We start from the raw sequence: 25,429 nt of genomic DNA, 5'->3' as shown, positions 1-25,429 counted from the left end.
CACTCTGTTCCCCTCCTCTCTCCTCCTCTCTCCCCTCCTCTCTCCTCCCCTCTCCTCCTCTCTGTTCCCCTCCTCTCTCCTCCTCTCTCCTCCTCCACTCTGTTCCCCTCCTCTCTCCTCCTCCTCTCTCCTCCACTCTGTTCCCCTCCTCTCTCCTCCTCCTCTCTCCTCCTTTCTCTCTGTCCTCTCTCCCCCTCTCCCCTCCTCTCTCCTCCTCCTCTCTCCTCCACTCTGTTCCCCTCCTCTCTCCTCCTCCTCTCTCCTCCACTCTGTTCCCCTCCTCTCTCCTCCTCTCTCCCCTCCTCTCTCCTCCCCTCTCCTCCTCTCTGTTCCCCTCCTCTCTCCTCCTCTCTCCTCCTCCACTCTGTTCCCCTCCTCTCTCCTCCTCCTCTCTCCTCCACTCTGTTCCCCTCCTCTCTCCTCCTCCTCTCTCCTCCTTTCTCTCTGTCCTCTCTCCCCCTCTCCCCTCCTCTCTCCTCCACTCTGTTCCCCTCCTCTCTCCTCCTCCTCTCTCCTCCTTTCTCTCTGTCCTTTCTCTCCCCCTCTCCCCTTCTGTCTCCTCCTCCTCTCTCCTCCTTTCTCTCTGTCCTTTCTCTCCCCCTCTCCCCTTCTGTCTCCTCCTCCTCTCTCCTCCTTTCTCTCTGTCCTTTCTCTCCCCCTCTCCTCCTCCTCTCTCCTCCTCCTCTCTCCTCCTCCTCTCTCCTCCTTTCTCTCTGTCCTCTCTCCCCCTCTCCCCTCCTCTCTCCTCCTTTCTCTCTATCCTTTCTCTCCCCCTCTCCCCTTCTGTCTCCTCCTCCTCTCTCCTCCTTTCTCTCTGTCCTTTCTCTCCCCCTCTCCCCTTCTGTCTCCTCCTCCTCTCTCCTCCTTTCTCTCTGTCCTTTCTCTCCCCCTCTCCCCTTCTCTCTCCTCCTCCTCTCTCCTCCTTTCTCTCTGTCCTTTCTCCCCCTCTCCCCTTCTGTCTCCTTGTCTTTCCTCTGTAAATGCCTCCTGTTTGTGTAGCTGATTTGTTATGCACTGCTTTCAAAGCGCTATTTAAAACCAAATACGTATGCAGCATTCATTTCCTTCTCATCTGATAGTGAAATTTTTGTCTTCATTTCATTATTTACAACATTCGTTTAGCACATGTGTATGTGGGCGGAGGGGGAGTGTCTCGCATGTTGGAGTGTAAGTGTGTATATGGAATGTAGAATTCAGGCAGTTCATTCTGAAGATGCAGGATATACTGTGTGTTGTGCTAACACTTCTGCTTGTTCTAGATCCGTCCTACCCCCTCTCTCTCACTCCTACCCCCTCTCACTCACTCCTACCCCCCTCTCTCTCACTCCTACCCCCTCTCTCTCACTCCTACCCCCTCTCTCTCACTCCTACACTCTCTCTCACTCCTACCCCCTCTCTCACTCCTACACACTCTCTCTCACTCCTACACTCTCTCTCACTCCTACACACTCTCTCTCACTCCTACACTCTCTCTCACTCCTACCCCCTCTCTCTCACTCCTACACTCTCTCTCACTCCTACCCCCCTCTCTCACTCCTACACACTCTCTCTCACTCCTACACTCTCTCTCACTCCTACCCCCTCTCTCTCACTCCTACACTCTCTCTCACTCCTACCCCCTCTCTCTCACTCCTACACTCTCTCTCACTCCTACACTCTCTCTCACTCCTACCCCCCTCTCTCACTCCTACACACTCTCTCTCACTCCTACACTCTCTCTCACTCCTACCCCCTCTCTCTCACTCCTACACTCTCTCTCACTCCTACCCCCCTCTCTCACTCCTACACACTCTCTCTCACTCCTACACTCTCTCTCACTCCTACCCCCTCTCTCTCACTCCTACACTATCTCTCACTCCTACCCCCTCTCTCACTCCTACACACTCTCTCTCACTCCTACACTCTCTCTCACTCCTACCCCCTCTCACTCTTCTATACTCTCTCTCACTCCTATCCCCTCACTCTCTCACTCCCATACTCTCTCACTCCTACCCCCTCTCACTCACTCCTACCCCCCTCTCTCTCACTTCTACCCTCCTCTCTCACTCCTACATACTCTCACTCACTCCTACCCAGTGTTGTATAAAGTATTCGAGACCCATACTTGAGTAAAAGTACAAGTACTCTATCAAAAAATTGACTTGAGTAGAAGTTGAAGTGTTCTTTAAAAACTTTACTTAAGTGGAAGTACAGAAGTATTCAGCATTTTTTGTACTTAAGTATTGCAAGTAGTTTAGTCTAAAATTTATTACTCAAGTACTGAAAGTAAAAAGTACAAGTATTGTGTTTTGAATTAATTAAAGAAAGCAGTCAAAGTTTGATTATCAATTGTTTTTATATATCACTTACAAAGATGTCAAAGATCACAAATACAAGTGTTCTGTATGTACTTTAAAAACTGGGGTTAACACGTCATAGGTTTGACACAGAAGTACAAATTCGCCTTAATTTAGCTGAGAAAAAACGAGGTGTATTTTGGACGTAAATCCGTCCGTTGGATTTTAAGGGTGAGCCTACTGCCCTGCGTTTACCCTCAACAAATGCACTTACCCTATAAAAACACTACACTATAAAAATGGACACATGATTAGTCAGCATGTTGCCTTTATTGCCAGCTAATGTTAAGTGAATTCTGCAGCATGCCATGAACATAATTAGGTTAGTTAGCTAAGATATCTAACCTAACTAGTGCTTGATGCGCTCTTCTGCTGTTACCAAACAAGTGCATGAATTCCACCTTGTAACTTCGCACGCACAAAAATCGAGTCGCACGACCTCGCGACGCAACCGCGCGCGTGGTCAACGTGCATTGGCGTAGCCACCGCGATTGCTTCATTTTTGCCGTGCGGACTCTTGCGCCAGTCACGACGTGTCAAGTGAACCTAGATTACGAAGCTCAAGTGTACAGTGAAGGCATCAGCAGAGTAAACGAGACGCGACCGGAGCATGCGCAGTTTTCTCATAAGCCAAACTGATCGCTTGACCCGGTGACAGCGCCAGCTAACATGTTTATAATTGTAACGAGTAACTATACAGCACGTAAAAAATGTATCGGAGTAAAAGTATTAAACTGATAGAAAATATGTAGTGAAGTAAAAGTGGAAGTAGGAGAAAAAAATAATACTCCAGCATTTTAGTACTTAAGTACAGTAGTGAAGTAGTTCTACTTCGTTACTATACAACTCTGCTCCTACCCCCTCTCTCTCTCCTACCCCTTCTCTCTCACTCCTACACGCTCTCACTCACCCCTACCCCCTCTCTCTCACTCCTACCCCTTCTCTCTCACTCCTATACTCTCTCTCACTCCTACCCCCCCTCTCTCACTCCTACACACTCTCTCTCACTCCTACACTCTCTCTCACTCCTACCCCCTCTCACTCTTCTATACTCTCTCTCACTCCTACCCCCTCTCTCACGCCTACACTCTCTCTCACTCCTACCCACTCTCTCACTCCTATACTCTCTCCCTCCTATCCCCTCTCTCTCACTCCTATACTCTCTCACTCCTACCCCCTCTCTCACCCCTACACACTCTCACTCCCATACTCTCTCTCTCACTCCTATACTCTCTCTCCCCCTCCTATCCCCTCCCTCTCACTCCTATACTCTCACTCCTACCCACTCTCTCTCACTCCTGTATTCTCTCTCACTCCTACCCCTCTCTCTCTCACTCCTACACTCTCTCTCACTCCTGCATTCTCTCTCACTCCTACCCCCTCTCTCTCACTCCTACACTCTCTCTCACTCCTACACTATCTCACTCATACCCCCTCCCTCTCACTCCTACTTTCTCTCTCACTCCTACCCCCTCTCTCTCACTCCTATACTCTCTCTCCCTCTTATCCCCTCTCTCTCTCCTATACTCTCACTCCTACCCCTCTCTCTCACTCCTATACTTTCTCTCACTCCTACCCCTCTCTCTGTCCTACGCCCTCTCTCTCACTCCTACCCCCTCTCTCACTCCTACACTCTCTCACTCCTACACTCTCACTCCTACCCACTCTCTCTCACTCCTACCCACTCTCTCTCACTCCTACAATCTTTCACACCTACCCCCTCTCTCACTCCTATACTCTCTCACTCCTACACTCTCACTCCTACCCCCTCTCTCTCACTCCTATACTCTTTCTCACTCCTACCCCTCTCTCTCACTTTTACACTCTCACTCCTACCAACTCTCTCTCACTCCTACAATCTCTCACACCTACCCCCTCTCTCTCACTCCTACCCCCTCTCTCACTCCTACACTCTCTCTCTCACTCCTACCCCCTCACTCTTCTATACTCTCTCACTCCCATACTCTCACTCCTACCCCCTCTTTCTCACTCCTATACTCTCACTCCTACCCCCTCTCTCTCACTCCTACACACTCTCACTCCTACCCCCTCTCTCTCACTCCTACACTCTCTCAATTCTACCCTCTCTCTCACTCCTACCCTCTCACTTCTACCTTCCCTCTCTCAGTACTACACTCTCTCACTCATACCCCCTCTCTCACTCCTACACTCTCACTCCTAGCCCCTCTCTCTTACTCGTACCCCCTTTCTCTCACTGCTACACTCTCACTCCTACCCCCTCTCTCTCTCACTCCTATCCCCTCTTTCACTCATATCCCCTCTCTCTCACTCCTACCCCCTCACTCTTCTATACTCTCTCACTCCCATATTCTCTCTCCTACCCCCTCTCTCTCACTCCTACACTCTCACTCCTACCCCCTCTCTCTCACTCCTATACTCTCTCTCAATTCTACCCTCTCTCACTCCTACACTCTCACTCCTTCCCCTCTCTCTCTCACTCCTACACTCTCAATTCTACCCTCTCTCTCACTCCTACATTCTCTCTCACTCCTACAATCTCTCACACCTACCCCCTCTCTCACTCCTATACTCTCTCCTACACTCTCACTCCTACCCCCTCTCTCTCACTCCTATACTCTTTCTCACTCCTACCCCTCTCTCTCACTCCTACACTCTCTCACTCCTGCAATCTCTCACACCTACCTCCTCTCTCTCACTCCTACACTCTCTCTCACTCCTCCCCCCCTCTCTCTCACTCCTATCCCCTCTCTCTCACTCCTACCCCTCACTCTTCTATACTCTCTCACTCCTATACTCTCACTCCTACCCCCCTCTCTCTCATTCCTACACACTCTCACTCCTACCCCCCTCTCTCTCACTCCTACACTCTCTCAATTCTACCCCCTCTCTCACTCCTACACTCTCACTCCTAGCCCCTCTCTCTTACTCGTACCCCCTTTCTCTCACTGCTATACTCTCTCACTCCTACCCCCTCTCTCTCTCACTCCTATCCCCTCTCTCACTCCTACCCCCCTCACTCTTCTATACTCTCTCACTCCCATACTCTCTCTCCTACCCCCTCTCTCTCACTCCTACACTCTCACTCCTACCCCCTCTCTCACTCCTATCCCCCTCTCTCACTCCTACCCCCTCACTCTTCTATACTCTCTCACTCCCATACTCTCTCACTCCTACCCCCTCTCTCTCACTCCTACACTCTCTCACTTCTACCCTCTCTCACTCCTACACTCTCACTCCTTCCACCCTCTCACTTCTACCCTCTCTCACTCCTACACTCTCACTCCTTCCACCCTCTCTCTCACTCCTACACTCTCAATTCTACCCTCTCTCCCACTCCTACTCTCTCACTTCTACCTTCTCTCTCTTACTCCTACACTCTCTCTTACTCCTACACTCTCTCTCACTCCTACCCCCCTCTCATTCCCCAGTTTTTCTTAATAGATTGAGTTTCTCATTGTGTGAATTGCCATTGATCAGTTTAACAGAACAGAGCATATAGATGTGTAATATATAAAGGGCAAGCTTATCGACCTTATTAAACAGACCCTAATGAAGGGAATAGACTAAAGTCTGACTGCAGTTTGCTGGGTAAACCACATGGGTCAGTGTACCTTTATAGATATGTGATCACATATACGTGTGGTCATCATTTATAGATATGTGATCACATATACGTGTGGTCATCATTTATAGATATGTGATCACATATACGTGTGGTCATCATTTATAGATATGTGATCACATATACGTGTGGTCATCATTTATAGATATGTGATCACATATACGTGTGGTCATCATTTATAGATATGTGATCACATATACGTGTGGTCATCATTTATAGATATGTGATCACATATACGTGTGGTCATCATTTATAGATATGTGATCACATATACGTGTGGTCATCATTTATAGATATGTGATCACATATACGTGTGGTCATCATTTATAGATATGTGATCACATATACGTGTGGTCATCATTTATAGATATGTGATCACATATACGTGTGGTCATCCTTTATAGATATGTGATCACATATACGTGTGGTCATCATTTATAGATATGTGATCACATATACGTGTGGTCATCATTTATAGATATGTGATCACATATACGTGTGGTCATCATTTATAGATATGTGATCACATATACGTGTGGTCATCATTTATAGATATGTGATCACATATACGTGTGGTCATCATTTATAGATATGTGATCACATATACGTGTGCAATCTGTTTATACACTGCAGCCTGTGAGTAATGAGTGGTCATGTATTGTTGTCAAAACAAGACGCTCAAGTTCAGATTGTCAGCCAATATGTAGTTATGTTATAATCTATAATGTTATGGACATTATAACTGTCCATGGGACGGTTTCCCTCAGCTTCATCATACATGATGGAGGCATCTATGAGCTCAGATAGTCCCAGCACCCCAGGAAAGAAAACCAAAGAAACTCTTATATAATTAACGCATTTGTAATAAAAGTGTTTATCTTGCGTTCGCATGCACAATTAGGACCAAGCATGGACGTAGTTTTGATTTCATAAGTGGGGGGGACACAACCTGGGGTGGCGAACTGTTGAGCGGGGGGGGGGGGGGTTGAATGAAAATTGTTGAGCGCTGTGAACAAAAATTGTTGAGCGGGGGGGGGGGGGGGGGGCTCGGAGCTGCATGATCCTAGTGCTAGATTTGTCGCTATTTGGATATTGTTTTTTTAACCGTTAAAAAGTGGGGGGGACATGACTTCGTCGCTACTTAAATATTTGGTTTTAACTGTAAAAACTGGGGGGGACCAAAACCGGCTTTTGAAAACTACGTCCGTGGGACCAAGCATTCAGAGTCAGTCTGACTTCACCAGGGTGATAGTCTTTCCCTTCTGAGAAAGACCGAGTGGTGTGTATGCAGAGACTTTTGAGTCACATTTACACTATGCTGAATTAGGCAAGAGTGTCTTTACAGTCTTCTTTGACTCTTTCATTTCTCCTCATTTGACTGCACTTGCACTCTAAAAGTGTAAATGGAACATGTACAGTGCCGTGGTCGTCATTCCAAAATTCTGTTTTATTTACTTATGATATTATTTTCTTTTGAAATGTGATTTTGACTCTTCATAAATAATTTAGGACTCCTGTGATTTGTGTGTATCGGGTAAAAAAATAATCTCGAATGTAGAAGGTAGAATTTTGATTTGGAAACTGACTTGTGTTTTAAAGTAATTTATTGAATTGAGTCAGTGGATAAAATACTATACTATTTGTACTAGGCACCAGTCCCATCCACAGTAACAGAGTGTGTTAGAAGTGTATGTAGATATACAACCCAACAACAGCAACCACATGTGTGTGTGTGTGTGTGTGTGTGTGTGTGTCCTCAGAGCCAGTGACGTGCACCTCGAAGGATTTCACGTGTGCCAGCGGTGAGTGCATCTCCGCACGCTTCCGCTGTGACGGCGATAACGACTGCGCTGACAGCTCGGACGAGGTGGGTGAGAGCCGGCTTCTGATTGGCTGCTTTGAGCTGAAGTTATCAGGGTGGTTGGCTTCGGTCATATGCTCACATATGATTGGGTGATATATATGCATTTATATGCATTATTTATATGAGTTTATATGCGGTTTTCCATTATTGTCAAATGGCATAAAAAATACTTCTCGTTAGATGCGCGCATAGATATAAGCCACTTAAAGTAAAGAAGTCAGAATGGTCAGGCAGACTACTAACTACTGATTCAAATGAGTCGATCTGTATTTCAGATTTGATCTTTGCAGTCATAGTAAATCATCAACACAATGTGCTGTGTTTTTATTGAAGACTTTAGACTGGACAGTAATCATCAATTAACCAGTGACTCATCAAAGTTTGAAGTGATGAAGAAACATTACCTTGATAGTTAATTAGATTTATGCATGTGTGTGTGTCTGTGTGTGTTTTTGTGTGTGTGTGTGTGTGTGTGTGTGTGCATGGCTGTGTGTGTGTAGAGAGGCTGTGAAAGCCGTTGTTCTGAGGGCCAGTTTCAGTGTCAGAACCGCCTGTGTATCTCGGCAAAGTGGCTGTGTGACGGACAGGAGGACTGTAAAAACGGGGAGGATGAGATCAGCTGTCAGCCAGCCAACACAGTCATGACCGGTACAGGCTCTCTCTCTCTCTCTCTCTCTCTCTCTCTCTCTCTCTCTCTCTCTCTCTCTCTCTCACACACACACACACACACACACACACACACACACACACACACAAGCACTCTCAAGCCTTCCTCCCATCCTCCTCTCTGAATGCGGAGAGGGCTCAGTATTCTGAAGCTCTGCTCCACAGACATTATCCGGATGATTCTGTGAAGTAAGCGCACATGTGAAACACACACACACACACACACACACCAGGGCTCCCAGCATGCTGCAGGGCTCTGTTTCTTTTGAACCCAGCCTCTCCTCGGCCACAACACTGTGTGTGGTCTTTTTCTGTGAAGCAGAGGGTATCAGACAACATTCTCCTTTACAAAGTGCTGAACTGGGGGAGTGTGGAGGCCCCGCCCCCTCTGACCCTGCGTGATGTATCACAGCCATAGGTGTCATTCCTGTGTGTGTGTGTGTGTGTGTGTGTGTGTGTGTGTGTGTGTGTGTGTGTAGCTGGGCCATCGTGCGGTGAGAGTGAGTATGTGTGTGTAGGAGGAGGCTGTGTGTCGGCCAGTTTACGCTGTGATGGGAAGAACGACTGCATGGATGGATCTGATGAGGTCAGTGTTCTGTACACACACAAACACACACACACACACACACACACACACAAACACACACACACACACACAAACACACACATACGCAAACAAACAACCAAACACACACACACACGCACACACACACATACACACACACACACACACACATACGCACACACACATATATGCATTTTCTCTGTATCTTGCTATTTTGCTTGTGTCCACCCATGTTTTTTTCTCTTTCACTCTCTCACACACACACGCACTCACAGGCAAAATACCTAATCATGACCATATACATCATATACATTTGTGTATCGTATGAAGTCCTCTTCAATACCACATACATCTCTTTCCCACAAACCTATATAAAGGGTCCTTATTGCCCAAGGGAGTGTGGTGTAATTACCACTCTCCTCTTAATGCAGTGTCAAGAGTTCAGCTCCATGAACCTGTCCTTTAATAAGTGGCATTAAAATGGACTTTTTCTCCCTGGTACCTGGAGAGAGCAGACGACATCACCTTCTTTGGATATTAAAAGCAATTTCTGCAGCGGTCAAAGATCAGGGGTCATTGCTAAAGGGGACACGAGCTTTAATTTGACTGGTGGCTGTGCAGACATTTGGAAACGTTACTGTGGTTGGAGGTGTTCCATTCTAAATATTTGTGTCATTTGAATGTATGAAAAGAGTGCAGAAAAATATGAGTCCTGTATGTGTTTTAATGTAAAATGTGTGTGTGTATGTGTGTGTGTGTGTGTGTGTGTGTGTGTGTAATGTGTAAAGGTGGACTGTATCCGTGACTGCAAGGAGGATGAGTTTGTATGCCATAACCGAGCTCACTGCATTCCCTCACGGTGGTGCTGTGATGGCATCTTCGACTGTCTGGACCTCAGTGATGAAGAGAACTGTGAAAACGGTGCGTAACTGGTCACGTGACCCCCGACGCTACCGCACTCTGGCAGCTGTAGCATGCTGAAGTGGTTCTGTGCAGAGATGACACTCCAGCTGAGTCGTAGAAAGTCAGAATAGTGCTTCCAGTGCTTAGTCAGCCACACTAGCTACAAAGAAACACTGACTCATGGTTCCATCCCACCTAGCCTTGGTTTACAGGCACAGACGTCACACAGCACACGTGGTTAACCAGTTTCTCACTTTTGCTGGCGTTCTTTGTTTGTTCTGCTTTGTTTTGTATGAAATTATTTGCTTCCTTGATCCTCAAATGAAATCATTTATTCCCTTTATCTCGCATAAACGTCTCACATCTTTTCTGTCTTTCAGGGTCTGTTTTATGAACAAAGTTGTCCTTATGTATGAAAGCTGAGCAGATTTCAGCATCTGCTCTAACAGATGTAGCCCTCCATATTTAATTCACCAGTCGTATTACATCAAACTTTCTGTTTGAGCACACGTGATAAACCATCATCCGCCCCTCTGAACCAACAACCACATCATTTGCATATCATATGCATATGATGTCCCTAATTCACCTTCATTTACATGAGACATGCTTAAATTAACGTAGGTGTCGCAGTCACCATGGGAAGGGTGTCACCGAGACATTTTACAGTCACAAGCGATGAACACAGAATGATGTCAGTCAGTGGGGGGAGGGGACATGAAGACATGCCAGTGAAGTGTAACTGTGTGAGCCTGAAACGCAGCATTAAACCAGGACTGAAATGAATACATGGAAAGCATGAAAACATGGAATGAAATAACTCTCAACTCTCAGCCCTTTGAGGGTTGATCTTTACAGTTACTGGTTACTGACTCTAATTACTCTTTAGGTACTTTAGTTATTTGTCTGCTGAAGGCATGATTAGGTCAAGATAGGTTTGGAGAATTAGAATTCACATTCCCACTACAACAATATTCAGTCTCTATGTAACGTATTGACCAGACAGAGAGGGATCCAACTGCAGAAGTATACCGCTTTTCCGTCAGGACGGTCCAGGGTCATAACGGGGGGGCAGAATCCGGGAGGTACAGGAGGGCTAGGCAGGAGGCGAGGTCTGGAGAGAAAGCAAGGGTCAAAGCACAGGAGATTGAACAGGCAATGGAAACGCTTGGTATGCTGCATGGGAACGGCAATACTTCGCGACGAGGAAGTGGTGGGAAGGTGTATATATGTGACTGAAAAGGGGGCGTGGTAATTAGTAGCAGGTGTAGCTGGGAGGGACATATCAGACGGCATTCCTTACACTCTACTACAAACATTGTTTGTCCACAAAATAGATTTTGGAGGCTTCAGAATAGCAGATAGATGTTTTATCACATTAACTAACATGGACTAACATGGCAAATTTTCTGGTGCCTCCGCGGACAGGCAGGTCCTTGGTAGACAACCAAACCCTCTGACCCGAGGAAAACGAGGGAGCGGAGAGCCTGTTGGCGTAGCGATGTTGGGCGGTCAAGGCAGAAAACAGGGCCCTACGAGCCCTCTTCCAGGCCAAACGACATCGTCTGACAAGGGCCCGGCCCCAGGCACCAATGCCTTATCCTCCTGTTCAGCAAACATAGGCGGGGGGTACCTGAGGCACTCAAATGGGAAAATGTTCAGGGACTAGTTATGTTATGGGCATATTCAGCCCATACAAGACGGTACGCCCAAGAGGCAGGGTTAGCGGAGGTCAGGCAACGAAGGCTGTACTCCAGGTCCTGATTGACCTTTTCCATCTGGCCATTGGATTGAGGGTGAAACCCGGAGGAGAGACTGGCTTTGGCCACCAGGAGCCTGAGAAAGACCACCCAGAACCGGCTAGCAAACTGAGGCCCCCTGTCGGAAACCACGTCGATAGAAAAGCCGTGGGCATGTACCACATGCTCCAGAAACCATCTCACGGGCTGAAGGCAGTTCGGCCAGTGCCACAAACTTAGCCGCCTTGGAGAACCGGTTGACGATTACGAGGATGGTGGTGTTGCCTAGGGAAGCGGGCAATCCAGTTACGAAGTCCATGGATACATGGGTCCATGGACGTGAAGGTACCAGGAGCAGGTGCAAGAGACCAAAAGGTTTGGACCTAGAGGTTTTATTGCTGGAACACACCGTGCAAGCGGCCACATAGTCCTCTATGGCTCCATCCATACCAGGCCACCAGAAACGTGTGCAGATGAATTCAATAGTTAACCACGCACCTTGGTGAGCAGCAAACGGAGAAAAGTGGCCCCACTGCATGACCTCATTACGTTTGCTGGAGGGAGCGTACAACGGCCCTGGAGGCCCTCCACCTGGATCTGGTTCGGTAGCCAGAACCCGCTTGACGATAACCTCCACATCCCACTGGATAGGAGCTGTGATCTTAGTAGCAGGCAGTACAGTGCTAGGGGCTACCTAATGCACCTGCGGCTCCCATTGGTGAGACAGTGCATCAGGTTTGATGTTCTTTGACCCGGGCCGGTAGGAAAGGGTAAAATCGAACCGGCCAAAGAACAGGGACCACCTAGCCTGTCTGGGGTTCAGCCGTTTAGCTTGTTGGAGGTAGGCCAAGTTTTTGTGGTCGGCCCAAATCACAAACAGGTGTTTGGCCCCCTCCAACCAATGCCACCAGTGCCATTTTCACGGCAAGAAGCTCCTTATCCCCGATGTGGTAGTTCCGCTCAGCAGGGGTTAAATGGTAGAAAAATTAGGCACAGGGGTGGAGCTTGGAAGGTGTGCCTGACCTCTGAGACAACACCACCCCGATCCCTTTGTCGGAGGCATCGACCTCCACCACAAACGGGAGAACAGATGGGGAGAACCAGAATGGCCCACCGGAGGTCTCCCTCCTACTGGTGGACCGGCCCTTTTTCCTTCAGGTCGGGGCATTTGGCGCGTTTGTGACCCTCTTGTCCACAATACAGGCGGTGACCCCCTAGCATACGTGCCTGCCTTTCCTGTTGTGTCAGGCGGGTATGACCTAGCTGCATAGGCTGGCCTCGTCTTCCTTAGGGGCCAGGTTAGGGGGGTCGATATACGAGGAGACCGTGAACTGGGACCAGCGTTGCTGTTTTTACGTTCGCGCAGCCTATTATCTAACCTAATGGTGAGAGTTATGCAGGAGTTTAAGGTGGCAGGAGGATCACGGACAGCCGACTCGTCTTTTAGCTCCTCGTTTAATCCCTCCGGATAGGCAACCAACAAGGCTGTAGCACCCCACCCACTCTCTGCAGCCAGCGTCCTGAACTCCAAGGAGTAGTCAGACACAGATATTCTCCTTTGGCATATTCACAACAACTGGGCGCCCACAATGCCCCCAGAGGCCGAGTGGAAAAAATGCATCACGCATGGTCTGGGAAAACCGTTCGTAGGACTCACAGAGTTCTGATTGATTTTCCCTGACGGCGGTTGCCCAGGCTAATGCCTGAGAGGAGCGCAAGCACATAAGCCACTTTGGCCTTTTCAGTAGGGAAGTGCGAGGTTTGTTGCTCAAAAATGAGAGAGCACTGAAGCAAAAAACGAACGTAGGTGCTGGTAGGGCGGGCTCTAACAGAGCAAAGGCAGCAGACTCAGGAGTGGGAGAACTGCTTGGGCTGATGGCTGGTTGTGCTACTTGGGTGGCAGCCTGCATGGTAGCAGTTAGGTTTTGCAATTGAGCTAGTGTTTGTTGGAGCGTCTGCTGGTGTCCACCTAACACTTGCCCTTGCTGTGATACAGCAGTTCTCAACCTCTCTATCTCCTGTGACATAGCTGGGTTCATTGTAAGGCTGAGTTGTTCTGTTGGGCTGCGAATCCGCATCCAACGCGTGAAATATTTACAGGTTTGAACCCAAACGCCAATCACGAAAGAAAACAGGGAACTGAAACCTCCGCCAATAAGGAATGCGGGAAAAGCGCACAAAACAAATCCTCCGTGAAAAGGAAGCACGGAGGAAACTGAAAACCGAAAGTGAAACTCAAAGATCGCGGAATGCTGAACGCGAGAAAAAGGCAAAACAAAAGAAATGAACAGAAGATGCCATGGGGAAGTATCTGGCTCTCAGACCACTATGGGGAGCAAACAAAAAACCCTTCCCAAAACTGGATAGAGAAATAACAGTGAAGGAAAACTTGAGAATGGCCAGAAGTGGCGAAGAGGTGAGCGAACTCGGAAAAAGTACAACGAGGTAACCTGGAACCAAAATCACATGTCCTTAAAGGAACAGAGTCCACCTGGTTTGTGGTTACTGACCTATATGTCATCAACACATCTGCACAGTTAATAGGTGTAACAAACCTGTGGACATGTGTTCAGTCTCAGTTGCTTCTCCTTATGTTATTGGTGAAAAAAGTGTAAAAAAGGGGGGGGGGGGGGAATTACACTAGACATTAAGAGCAAATCCACAATAAGAAAACTTATGATTCGATGATGAAAAGCCAATGGGATGTTTTCTTATTCAGAGGGATTCCAGCACATCTGGACTGGGCTCTGTTCTCCCCAGAGTGCGTACAGGTGCAGAGTGCAGGTGTAAGTCCAGCATTCTGGATCTTTCTGATGCTTTTACTTTGAAATCCAACAGACTGACTCATATGTGAGGAAGGGAATTTTTGGAACATTAAACATTCACTTTTTAAACTTTTTTAAAAGTCTAAAACTGATCTGGAATCAGGAGAGGAAGCTCTGTTATGTCAATGTTTGCCTTGGTAAGTCTGTGCGTCAGTCTGTGTCTGTCGTTGTGAGTGTGTGAGAATTCATACAGCAGCCATGTCTTCTTTTTTCTGAAGAAGGATGCAAACCTGATAATCCCAACAATACCACATCAAACAGCACAGGAGTGTGTTGAGTGTGTGTGTAATAGTGCTGAAGGCCAACAACCTTGTGCGCTCACACACACCCCCACACACATACATATACACACTCATTCATGCGTGGTTCTCTCTCACACGCCACACACACACACACACACTCACATGTAAGAGCAGTCATTTGCAAATATTTGTGAAAATTGCAGAGATGAAAGAGGTCCATGTTCCACTTGATATCAGACAGGCTTGAACATGAAAGGGTTCATTCCAGTGTTTGGAAAAATTGCAGCTGCTGGCATTTTTGGGACGTGGACGCCCGGATACACCTGCCACGTGTTTGGGAGCACTTTTGCATCCAAGATGAAGCGTGCGGTGTGTGCACATTGTGAGAGCTCTCAGCAAGAAACGTGGGAAGCTGAGCACACGCACACACACACACACACACAGACAAGCTCAGGGCTGCCCCAGGCCCCCAGGGGGGTTTGAATTTTTACTGGAGTGTCTTTTGAAGGGTCGTAGGTCGGAGGTCAAGCACAGAGAAGCATAGGGGGCCGCAGAGGACACGAGGGGATAAATGGAACTTGTCCGTCAGCAAACCATGGCCAAGAACAGCCCAGGCAGCGTGGGAGCTCACAGACGGACTCCGTGGCTGGTTTTGCTCAGTCTCACCACCATACCCCCACCCTCACCCTGAAGGGGACACTAGGGGACAGGAAGCACTTTCCAGTTTCACCTTCCACAGCTTGAGTGGCTGAGCAGAAGCACTCGACAAGCTCTGTCCACTCGTGCCGGAGAACTGTCCAGAATAGTAGTGCTGAACCCCTGAGAGAGGGTCTGCGGTTCAGCACCATGGACAGTGACTGGTTGTGACACTTCATCGTTTTAATGTTTTTTTTAAAGGGGGGTGTATGGCAGTGAATTAATACTTTTTCAACCTACAGTATAAAAAGCAAGCGGATATATCCAGATGGCAGAACAAAAATAGAATAAACAACAGAATAAAATCAGTTTTCAAAGGCTTATTAATGTGGCAAAAATGTGGCTTATTAATGTGACTCTTTATAATATAATACTTGGGTACTGTTGTCCCGGGCTACAGGCAGGCATGACAAAACCTTCACAGATGTGACAGTGGACAGGAAAGATTCACAGTCCAGCTGTTTCAGCCACTATAGACCCACAGCCCAACATATGACCCTACACATGACCCTACACATGACCCTACATATGACCCTACACATGGCCCTACACATGGCCCTACACATGGCCCTACACATGACCCTACACATGGCCCTACACATGGCCCTACACATGACCCTACACATGACCCTACACATGGCCCTACACATGACCCTACACATGACCCTACACATGACCCTACACATGACCCTACACATGGCCCTACACATGGCCCTACACATGACCCTACACATGGCCCTACACATGGCCCTACACATGGCCCTACACATGGCCCTACACATGGCCCTACACATGACCCTACACATGACCCTACACATGGCCCTACACATGGCCCTACACATGACCCTACACATGACCCTACACATGACCCTACACATGGCCCTACACATGACCCTACACATGACCCTACACATGGCCCTACACATGGCCCTACACATGGCCCTACACATGACCCTACACATGACCCTACACATGGCCCTACACATGGCCCTACACATGACCCTACACATGGCCCTACACATGACCCTACACATGGCCCTACACATGGCCCTACACATGACCCTACACATGACCCTACACATGGCCCCACACATGACCCAACACATGGCCCTACACATGACCCTACACATGACCCTACACATGACCCAACACATGGCCCTACACATGACCCTACACATGACCCAACATATGGCCCTACACATGACCCTACACATGACCCTACACATGACCCTACACACAGCGATCTGTACGGCTTGGCGGAACCGCCTGCCTTTGAGCCGGATAAGGGGGATTCGGACATGAACCTGGAGGTTGGGTTGCCTCTAGCAGTACAGCTGCACAGTCGTGGGGCTGTGTGGTGTGGGCTTGTTGGAGCATCTTTGCCCTTGTTGTGCACCTCTGTTAGATCATTACAACATTCAGGAGTTTCATCTGCGACTGGGTAATGGGTCCGCCTGTAGAGGTGAAGCTGGAGTATCAATAGACCTAATAATACAGCATTCAAAACAATGTTCAGATTGGGCTAAAATGTCAGGTCCCAATTCCTGAGAACATTATGTCTACAGAGGGCGAGACAAAAAGTATCGGGTACAGGGAAGAGCTGAGGACAAGGAGCTGGGTGCCTCATAGTCAACAAGGGTAAAGGTCAGGGGTTGGAAGGGTAAAGGTCAGGGGTTACCCTGGGGTTAAAATGGGTAATGCAAACCCATTTTGCTGTAATGCAAAATGGGTTTGCATTACTGGTTCCTAGAGCTCTTCCATGGAGCGCTCTAATGCTGAGGCTTCTCATAGGGCAGGATGAACACTGCCCATGCCATGATATTGAAGGAATCAGAGCAATGACACGGAGATCAGTGACTGTATCTGGGATTAGTTCTTGTCTGTGACTGTATCTGGGATTAGTTCTTGTCTGTGACTGTATCTGGGATTAGTTCTTGTCTGTGACTGTATCTGGGATTAGTTCTTGTCTGTGACTGTATCTGGGATTAGTTCTTGTCTGTGACTGTATCTGGGATTAGTTCTTGTCGGTGACTATATCTGGGATTAGTTCTTGTCGGTGATTGTATCTGGGATTAGTTCTTGTCTGTGACTGTATCGGGGATTAGTTCTTGTCTGTGACTGTATCAGGGATTAGTTCTTGTCTGTGACTGTATCTGGGATTAGTTCTTGTCGGTGACTGTATCTGGGATTAGTTCTTGTCTGTGACTGTATCTGGGATTAGTTCTTGTCGGTGACTGTATCTGGGATTAGTTCTTGTCTGTGACTGTATCTGGGATTAGTTCTTGTCGGTGACTATATCTGGGATTAGTTCTTGTCGGTGATTGTATCTGGGATTAGTTCTTGTCTGTGACTGTATCGGGGATTAGTTCTTGTCTGTGACTTTATCAGGGATTAGTTCTTGTCGGTGACTGTATCTGGGATTAGTTCTTGTCGGTGACTGTATCGGGGAACTAGTTCTTGTCGGTGACTGTATCTGGGATTTGTCCTTCCTTGTCAGTGACCATAAGCAGGGACCCATCTCAGCTGCTGTTATATACAGGAGTGCGTAGTGCTAGTGTTTAACGCATAATGATAGAGCATAGTGCTAATGGTTAATGTGTAGTGCTAGTGCTAGTGCATAGGAAATGAATTTCCTGAACTAGCCAAATGAGTAACCCTCCACTAACCCCATCCTCTTGTTCGCTGATTGAACAGCGTCTTTATCACAGTATTTAAACGACTGCCACCATATCAACCAGCAAGACAAGCTGCTGATGCCATTGGCCTGGCAGGTGTCCCAGGACGACCGTTGCCCCTGGCAATTCAGCAGAACCTGGACGATTCCATGTTTCAGTGCTGTCTACGGTCATACCCTGATAGAGGCTACAATCACATGCCGTTTCGGATCATTTAAGACTTTAATAGCTTTATTAGGAATGTAAATTATAATTAGATGTGAATAATGAAGTAAAACTGATATGCAAGCAAGGGGCCATAAACAATGTGACCATTACATTCTAGCAGCATTTAATGTTAGAATTTAAACCTGAACTTATTCACAGCTGTCATTTTTCTTTGATTTTTCATTTCGTTCATCAGCTTACCATCTGGATAAGGAACGTAAATCAAGAACACTTTTTGTTTTTTATTTTATTTTTTTTAAATCTCTAAAGCAGGGATGTCGAAGTCAAATACACCGAGGGCCAAAAAACCAAATTTGCTACAAGCCGAGGGCCGGACTGGTTCAATGTTTATTAAAACATTAAAATGATTGCACATAGTCTATTGAATCAAGACCTAACACAGTGTTTATTATTTAATGCTTAAATGAATAAAGCAATATTTTCTTATGGATCTGTCAGTAATTTCAAGTGAAAACATTTTTCAACAAGCAAACAGAAAAAACAAACTTCCTTCACAGAAAACATGTCCTGTACATTAAATGAATAAAATAATAAAGGTTTGAAAAGTGCTGGAATTTAGGCTAAAGTACTTGAAAATGCTTGAAATTGTATCTACTTTGTTTCACAACAAATATCTGTCTGACTGAACAGTTCTCTTGTATTACGTTAACAAATACGAGCCTCATGTAATTCCAGGACGAAACATGAGAGAACGTGAAGACGTTAAGATTGGGCGTTTTGAAAATAAACAACCATTAAATAATGTGAATAAAAAAGAGAATTATTTCGAATCATTTCGACTATATGTATAAATATTTAACTTAATTAAGTTTAACTGGTGCGCGCAGTTACAAAATTCGAGTGGTGCACGACCTTGCGAATCGACAGCGTGCGACGCCCTCGCACACGAGCGGAGCCACTGCGATTACATAATTTTCGCCGCGTGGACCCTCGCCGCTTGTGTGCGCTGCAGTGACTTCGCGGGCTACCGTTGCATTGTGGGGAATGTAGTGTTTGTGCGTGCAAAACACCATCGGGCCACTGTGGCCTGCGGGCCGGTTCTAATAGTAATTAAATATCATCCAGGGGGCCATAGATAATCAATTCGCGGGCTGGATCTGGCCCGCGGGCCTTGACTTTGACACGTGCTCTAAAGCTTTCAAAACAAGTTGCTAATTAAAAAGGTCAAGTATCCAAAAAAGACATCTGTGTGACATTTGCTTGTAAAAATGTCATTTCAAAAGTAGATGTTTCACTGTGTGTGAAGATGATGTTGGAAACCGTTCTACAGCTTGGCCTCATTACCCAACTCCACCTGACCACGCTACCCAACTCCACCTGACCACGTTACCCAACTCCACCTGACCACGTTACCCAACTCCACCTGACCACGCTACCCAACTCCACCTGACCACGCTACCCAACTCCACCTGACCTCGTTACCCAACTCCACCTGACCTCGTTACCCAACTCCACCTGACCACATTACCCAACTCCACCTGACCACACTATCCAACTCCACCTGACCACACTATCCAACTCCACCTGACCACGCTATCCAACTCCACTTGATCTTCTTACCCAACTCCACCTGACCTCGTTACCCAACTCCACCTGACCTCGTTACCCAACTCCACCTGACCACACTATCCAACTCCACCTGACCTCGTTACCCAACTCCACCTGACCACGCTACCCAACTCCACCTGACCTCGTTACCCAACTCCACCTGACCTCGTTACCCAACTCCACCTGACCACATTACCCAACTCCACCTGACCACACTATCCAACTCCACCTGACCACATTACCCAACTCCACCTGACCACGCTATCCAACTCCACTTGATCTTCTTACCCAATTCCATCTGATTGTGGATTTTTCACAATTTTTTTTTCCAGAATCTGAAATCAACTGAATCAACTGCGACAGAAGACAAAACTAAAACCTGATTTCAGATCAGGTAGCTGTGACGTGGGGACAGGCCGCAGGAGGCAGATGCTGTAACCGCAAGACTTTATTATCCATCTCGATATTAACACAAACACTCAGGCCACTTGGCAGGATAAACACAAAAGTATACTCATGAGTCCACAACGATAGTGAGGGTCCACAGGTGATCTGCAGCTTCAGTGCAGAGCAGCTACATCCCACGTAGCGAGGCTAACGCGAAGGTTGAATATGCAGCACTGGACAGACCGACCTGTGGGACTTGGGCCCAATACTGATGAGGGACAGGTGTCAGTACTGGGGTGATTGTGATAATGGGAGTGAGCGGGAATGAGAGCGTGTGCGCTGTTTGGGAGTGGGCGTGCATGGCTGTGCGTGGCTGTGAGGGTGTGCTCGTGCACGCCCTCTGGTGGCGTCTAGGCTGACCCACCATGACAATAGCAGAGTGCTCCAGTGTAAAACTGAAAATGTCTATATTCTCAAAAAACGTAATTTGCATGAACAATAAGCTAGTAGTATTAGTAATAATAATAGGTGCAAAATAATTAAATAATGTCACAGCCAGTTGTGAGCTTCCATTTCAATCATAACGGGCTTTCATCCTCCAGTCTTTAATTATTACTCATTTATTTATTTGGGCGGGGACTTCAGCATCCTTGACATGACAGAGATACGTTTGCCCGCGTACCTGTGCACTCTTGCACTGACATATTCAGCCTGATGGCCATCACTCAAATAAGACCCCAGACTGTTATTAGTCTTAACGATGTGGCACTTTAGGGATAAAACTAACATCCACTCAGCCCTAACTGCCTAATACTGAAACAACATGGTGTGCTTAGACTAAAGACGGAGCAGGTGTAGATGATGATGATGATGTTGATGAGCTGATGAGGTGAGATAGGTCGTGTTGGAGCAAGAACTACTGGTGATGAAACTGCATCGCTGGAGACCGAGGAAACCTGACCTCACAGACCTGCTCTCATTAACAGACCTGCTGTCATTAACAGACCAGCTCTCATTAACAGCAGGATTGATCATCTGGTGCTGCTGAAGGGCCCAGCAAAGCCTACGGCAAGCTGAAGAGCCCAAATTGAGCCTGTGCTCAAATGCATATTGGGCAGTCTTTGGTCTCTCCATTTCCAGGTAACGGACTGTAATCTGGATGGTCTGGGGTATGTGTGTGTGTGTGTTTTGTGCAGGCACTGTGGTATGTCGCCCCGATGAGTTCCTGTGCAATAACAGTCTGTGCAAACTGCTGCTGTGGAGGTGTGACGGAGAGGACGACTGCGGAGACAACTCCGACGAGGACGCGGAGATGTGTGGTACGCTAACGCTACGTCCACCTCTCGGACACCCCCGGTGTTTCTAAAGCTAATCCGCACTTCTCCCTCAATTCCAAGCTGAACTCGGCAGACCTATTTTGATTTGAACAAATAAGCGTTCAGTATTCAGTCAGTATTTCAGCCTGCGTAGGTGGGACACATCCTTACCAACACCACCGTGTTGGCCCTCACCCAGCTCCAAAAAAACATCTGCTCTGCAAGATGTTTGCAGATCATACGAATATGGTCATTACTACGGAAACTTCATCAGACCAAAAATAAAGACTTCTCTAACATACTTGATTTGTTTTCCAACTTAGGCCGAACTATGTCAAAGCTAAACTGGTACAAAGCTTCATAGAAGATGCTACATCAGCCATTTTGTTACGGTACTGATTAAAGCGATAACCTCGGGCTCTCTCTTCTTCTGGGGCATTTTTTGTACTCTGTGTTAGTGCGTCTGACACTGACGAAGATCTGCTTCTCACCACAGCCCTTTAGCAGGACGCTTTTACACTCACACCTCTCATATCCACGGCAAAAACAAAAAACAACAAAAAAACGAAGCAGATGTCTTCTGCAATCAGTTTGTTCTGGTTTTCGCGCAAACCCGCATGGAGGTGTTCGTGCTGGTTTGTGTCTCAGTTCCTCCCAGAAGTACTCTCATCTTTGGCTGGCTCGCACTTCAAGAACCTGATTTTTTTAAAGTCGCTATGCCTTTCATATTTAAAACCCGAAGCCAAAAGACTCTGGATAAAAACGCACGTCTATGGGAAAAGTGCCTCTTGATATCGCTAGAGGAAGAGTGAAACCTCCCCGTATATGATGCTGTTGCTGAGCAAAAAAGGCAAAGCCATAATAACAGTTCAATTTGTGAACTATTATTCAAAAACATACAAAAACAGCTTGGAAACGTCGAAGTTTAGTCATAAATGCATCTTTTGAGACAGAAAAACCGCACTTTAAAGCCAGCTAGTCGTTAGCGTGTAATCTCCGGGGTGGTCGGCCACGTGGGTGTGCTGGACAGCAATTACAGCTACCGCCGACGTGAGGCGAGCCGGCTCGCGCGCAAACGTGTGACCGTTACCCGCCCACGCGGCGGTGAACCGTTCCCAATTAAGGAAGATGTTTCCTGTCACACAAGCTTATGTTGTGCGCCTAATTAAATGTGGGACTTTGGGAGGCCGCTAACATGTCCAGTGTACTGAAAGCACGAATAAACGCCCGACCAACGTCCGACAAGGACGTGAGCTCAGGTGCTGCACCTGTTCAACTGTGGGGCCAGTGGGAGGGGCTAAACGTGTGGCGATGAGGGGTGGGAGCGTTTTTGGATATGCTAATTGATACTTATGGCATCGATGTCGTCTCTGATGCGAGGGGCCTGTTATAAACGTTCTTGTGGTGTATTGTAGGGTGCTGATGGTGTTTCTGCTGGTATTCTCTGTTCTCCCTGTTCTACACTTATTGGCAAAATAGCAAATAGTATGTGAATTGATGTAGTGGTTTCCATGGTTATTATGTCTGACAAAAAAACTACACTGGATCAGTTCGTTAACACAGGCTTACTGTTTTCTTTATTTACTTTAATGTGTGTGTGTGTGTGTGTGTGTGTGTGTGTGTGTGTGTGTGTGTGTGTGTGTGTGTGTGTGTGTGTGTGTGTTGCAGTAAAGCTGCCATGTCCCCCCAGTAGACCTTTTCGCTGCAGGAATGACAGAGTGTGTGTGCAGATGGAGCAGGTGTGCAACGGAGCGAACGACTGTGGAGACACCTCTGATGAGGAAGACTGTGGTGAGAAGAAGATCCGTCACACACGTACGATACACAATACTGAGAATACAGGCTCACGTTCTGTCCTGTGTGTGTGTGTGTGTGTGTGCGTGTGGAGGGAGGTGTGTGTGTGTGTGTGTGTGTGTGTGTGTGTGTGTGTGTGTGTGTGTGTGTGTGTGTGTGTGTGTGTGTGTGTGTGTGCTCGAGGGATGTGTCTGCGTGTGAAGACTATAAGGTCATCACAATGTTGAGACCTATACAGCAGGGGTACTCAACTGGCGGACCGCGGTCCGGATCCGGACCCCGAACGCAGTCCTGTCCGGACCCAATCTCATTCCTGATTAACTGGATACGGACCAAAACAAAACCGTAGCATTTATTTCAGGGCTATTGAAAAAACACTCCGTCACGAGTGTTACGTTCACCACCCCCCCCCCCCCACCCCCCCGCTCAACAACTTACGTTCGCCACCCCCGCCCGCACCGGACCTCAGGTCACAGGTATCTGCCAACATTGGACCGGGGACAAATTTAGTTGAGTACGCCTGCTATACAGTTTTTTACAGAATTTAGACACCCCTCTCATCCCTCTCTCCACCCCTCTCATCCCTCTCTCTCCCTGTCCCCTTTCTCTCCCCCCCTCTCCCCCTCTCTCCCCCCCTCTCCCCCAGCAGATATGAGGAGCAGGGTGAGGCCCTGCTCTAAGGCTGAGTTTGCGTGCCCTAATGGTGGTTGTGTCCCTACCGAGCTGCAGTGTGACCTCTTCGACGACTGCGGAGATGGAGGCTCAGATGAGCGGGACTGCAAGCCGCGTGAGTGTGTGCATGCGTGTGGGTTAAAGGTCGGGGTGGGATGAACCATCCTGCCTGCTCCCACTGACCGCGTCCCAGTGCCTGACCTGGCCCACTTGTGCGGTTCGGAGAGGGCAGAGAACACTTTCATCTAGGGTCATGCACTGTTTACTGACAATGGATCCATTCGGTTGGTTATAATAGCAGAGCTTTTATCTAGAATGGTGATGTTTGTGCTCTTTATCCTAATCCAGAGTGGTGTGTGTGTGTGTGTGTGTGTGTGTGTGTGTGTGTGTGTGTGTGTGTGTGTGTGTGTGTGTGTGTGTGTGTGTGTGTGTGTGTGTGTGTGTGTGTGTGTGTGTGTGTGTGTGTGTGTGTTTATAGGGGACTGCGGAGGACAAGCTAACCTGTGTGGGGACGACGCCTTCTGCAACCGCACAGCAGCGCAGCCTGTGTGTGAGTGTCGGGCGGGCTTCCAGAGAGACCGCAGGAGCAAGCAGTGTGAAGGTAGACGTGTGTGTGTGTGTGTGTGTGTGTGTGTGTGAGAGAGAGAGAGAGAGAATGGCAGACTGTAATTAAAGGTTCTAACAGCAAATACTAGCGTGCTATGTAAAGGTTGTAACTGCAGGTATCTTCACCAAGTAACTTCACTGCTTGTGGACTGTTAACTAATGAACTAATGGACTGAATGACGTGTGTCAGCCCAAATGAAGGAAAACAGTGAATCTTGATCAGAGTTCTTCGGTAAACAAAAATGTTTGCAAGAGCAAAAACCTTCCCATCAACTTTAAACACCAGTAACTACTCTACATGTTGCCTCACTCACATTTACTAGTAACCTGAAGATTTTCATGAACTATTTAACGCCCTCCAGCCACATATTCTCCCTGTGCGGTCCACAGCCATTAGAATGCACCATCACTGCTCGTAATTTCCCCGTGTGAGTTTTCTCTCTCTCTCTCTCTCACACACACACACACACAACCCAATCCTGCTTCCTCTCAGGCATCCTGTGGTTGTTCTTGTCTCGTGCCTTCAAGGCGAGTGAGTGGCAGAAGCTCCTGAAGGCATCAGCACACACGGCTCCCTAGACACTCGTGTGCGGCGGGTGTCAGAGTGGCAGGATGAACTGCCTGTGTGACCGGCTCAGTGCCTCGCTGTCCTTGTGGGACTTAAGTGATCACTAATGAATGCACCTGCGCTAAGGACTAATGACATCTGAACAGGCAACACAGTTCTTTTCTAAGTCACTCTGGATAAAAGCATTTGCCAAAT

The 25,429-nt window shown here is 47.6% G+C and overlaps 1 protein-coding gene across 1 annotated transcript in view; it reads left to right on the top strand.

Moving 5' to 3' along the window:
• The window catches only part of lrp1ba (low density lipoprotein receptor-related protein 1Ba), a 284,803-nt gene that overhangs the window by 226,162 nt on the left and 33,212 nt on the right, over nucleotides 1-25,429 (top strand). Inside the window, exons 68-75 of the mRNA XM_077010394.1 lie at nucleotides 7,701-7,807; nucleotides 8,305-8,452; nucleotides 8,950-9,056; nucleotides 9,824-9,956; nucleotides 21,475-21,597; nucleotides 23,263-23,385; nucleotides 24,035-24,175; nucleotides 24,539-24,661. Of these exons, the coding sequence (XP_076866509.1) occupies nucleotides 7,701-7,807; nucleotides 8,305-8,452; nucleotides 8,950-9,056; nucleotides 9,824-9,956; nucleotides 21,475-21,597; nucleotides 23,263-23,385; nucleotides 24,035-24,175; nucleotides 24,539-24,661 (1,005 nt within the window). The remainder of the gene's footprint in view (nucleotides 1-7,700; nucleotides 7,808-8,304; nucleotides 8,453-8,949; nucleotides 9,057-9,823; nucleotides 9,957-21,474; nucleotides 21,598-23,262; nucleotides 23,386-24,034; nucleotides 24,176-24,538; nucleotides 24,662-25,429) is intronic.

This window comes from Brachyhypopomus gauderio, chromosome 1 (assembly GCF_052324685.1).
Source record: "Brachyhypopomus gauderio isolate BG-103 chromosome 1, BGAUD_0.2, whole genome shotgun sequence".
NCBI classification, from domain to species: Eukaryota; Metazoa; Chordata; class Actinopteri; order Gymnotiformes; family Hypopomidae; genus Brachyhypopomus; species Brachyhypopomus gauderio.
Note: the sequence above shows the minus strand (reverse complement) of the source record. Positions and strands in the feature narration are given on the sequence as shown.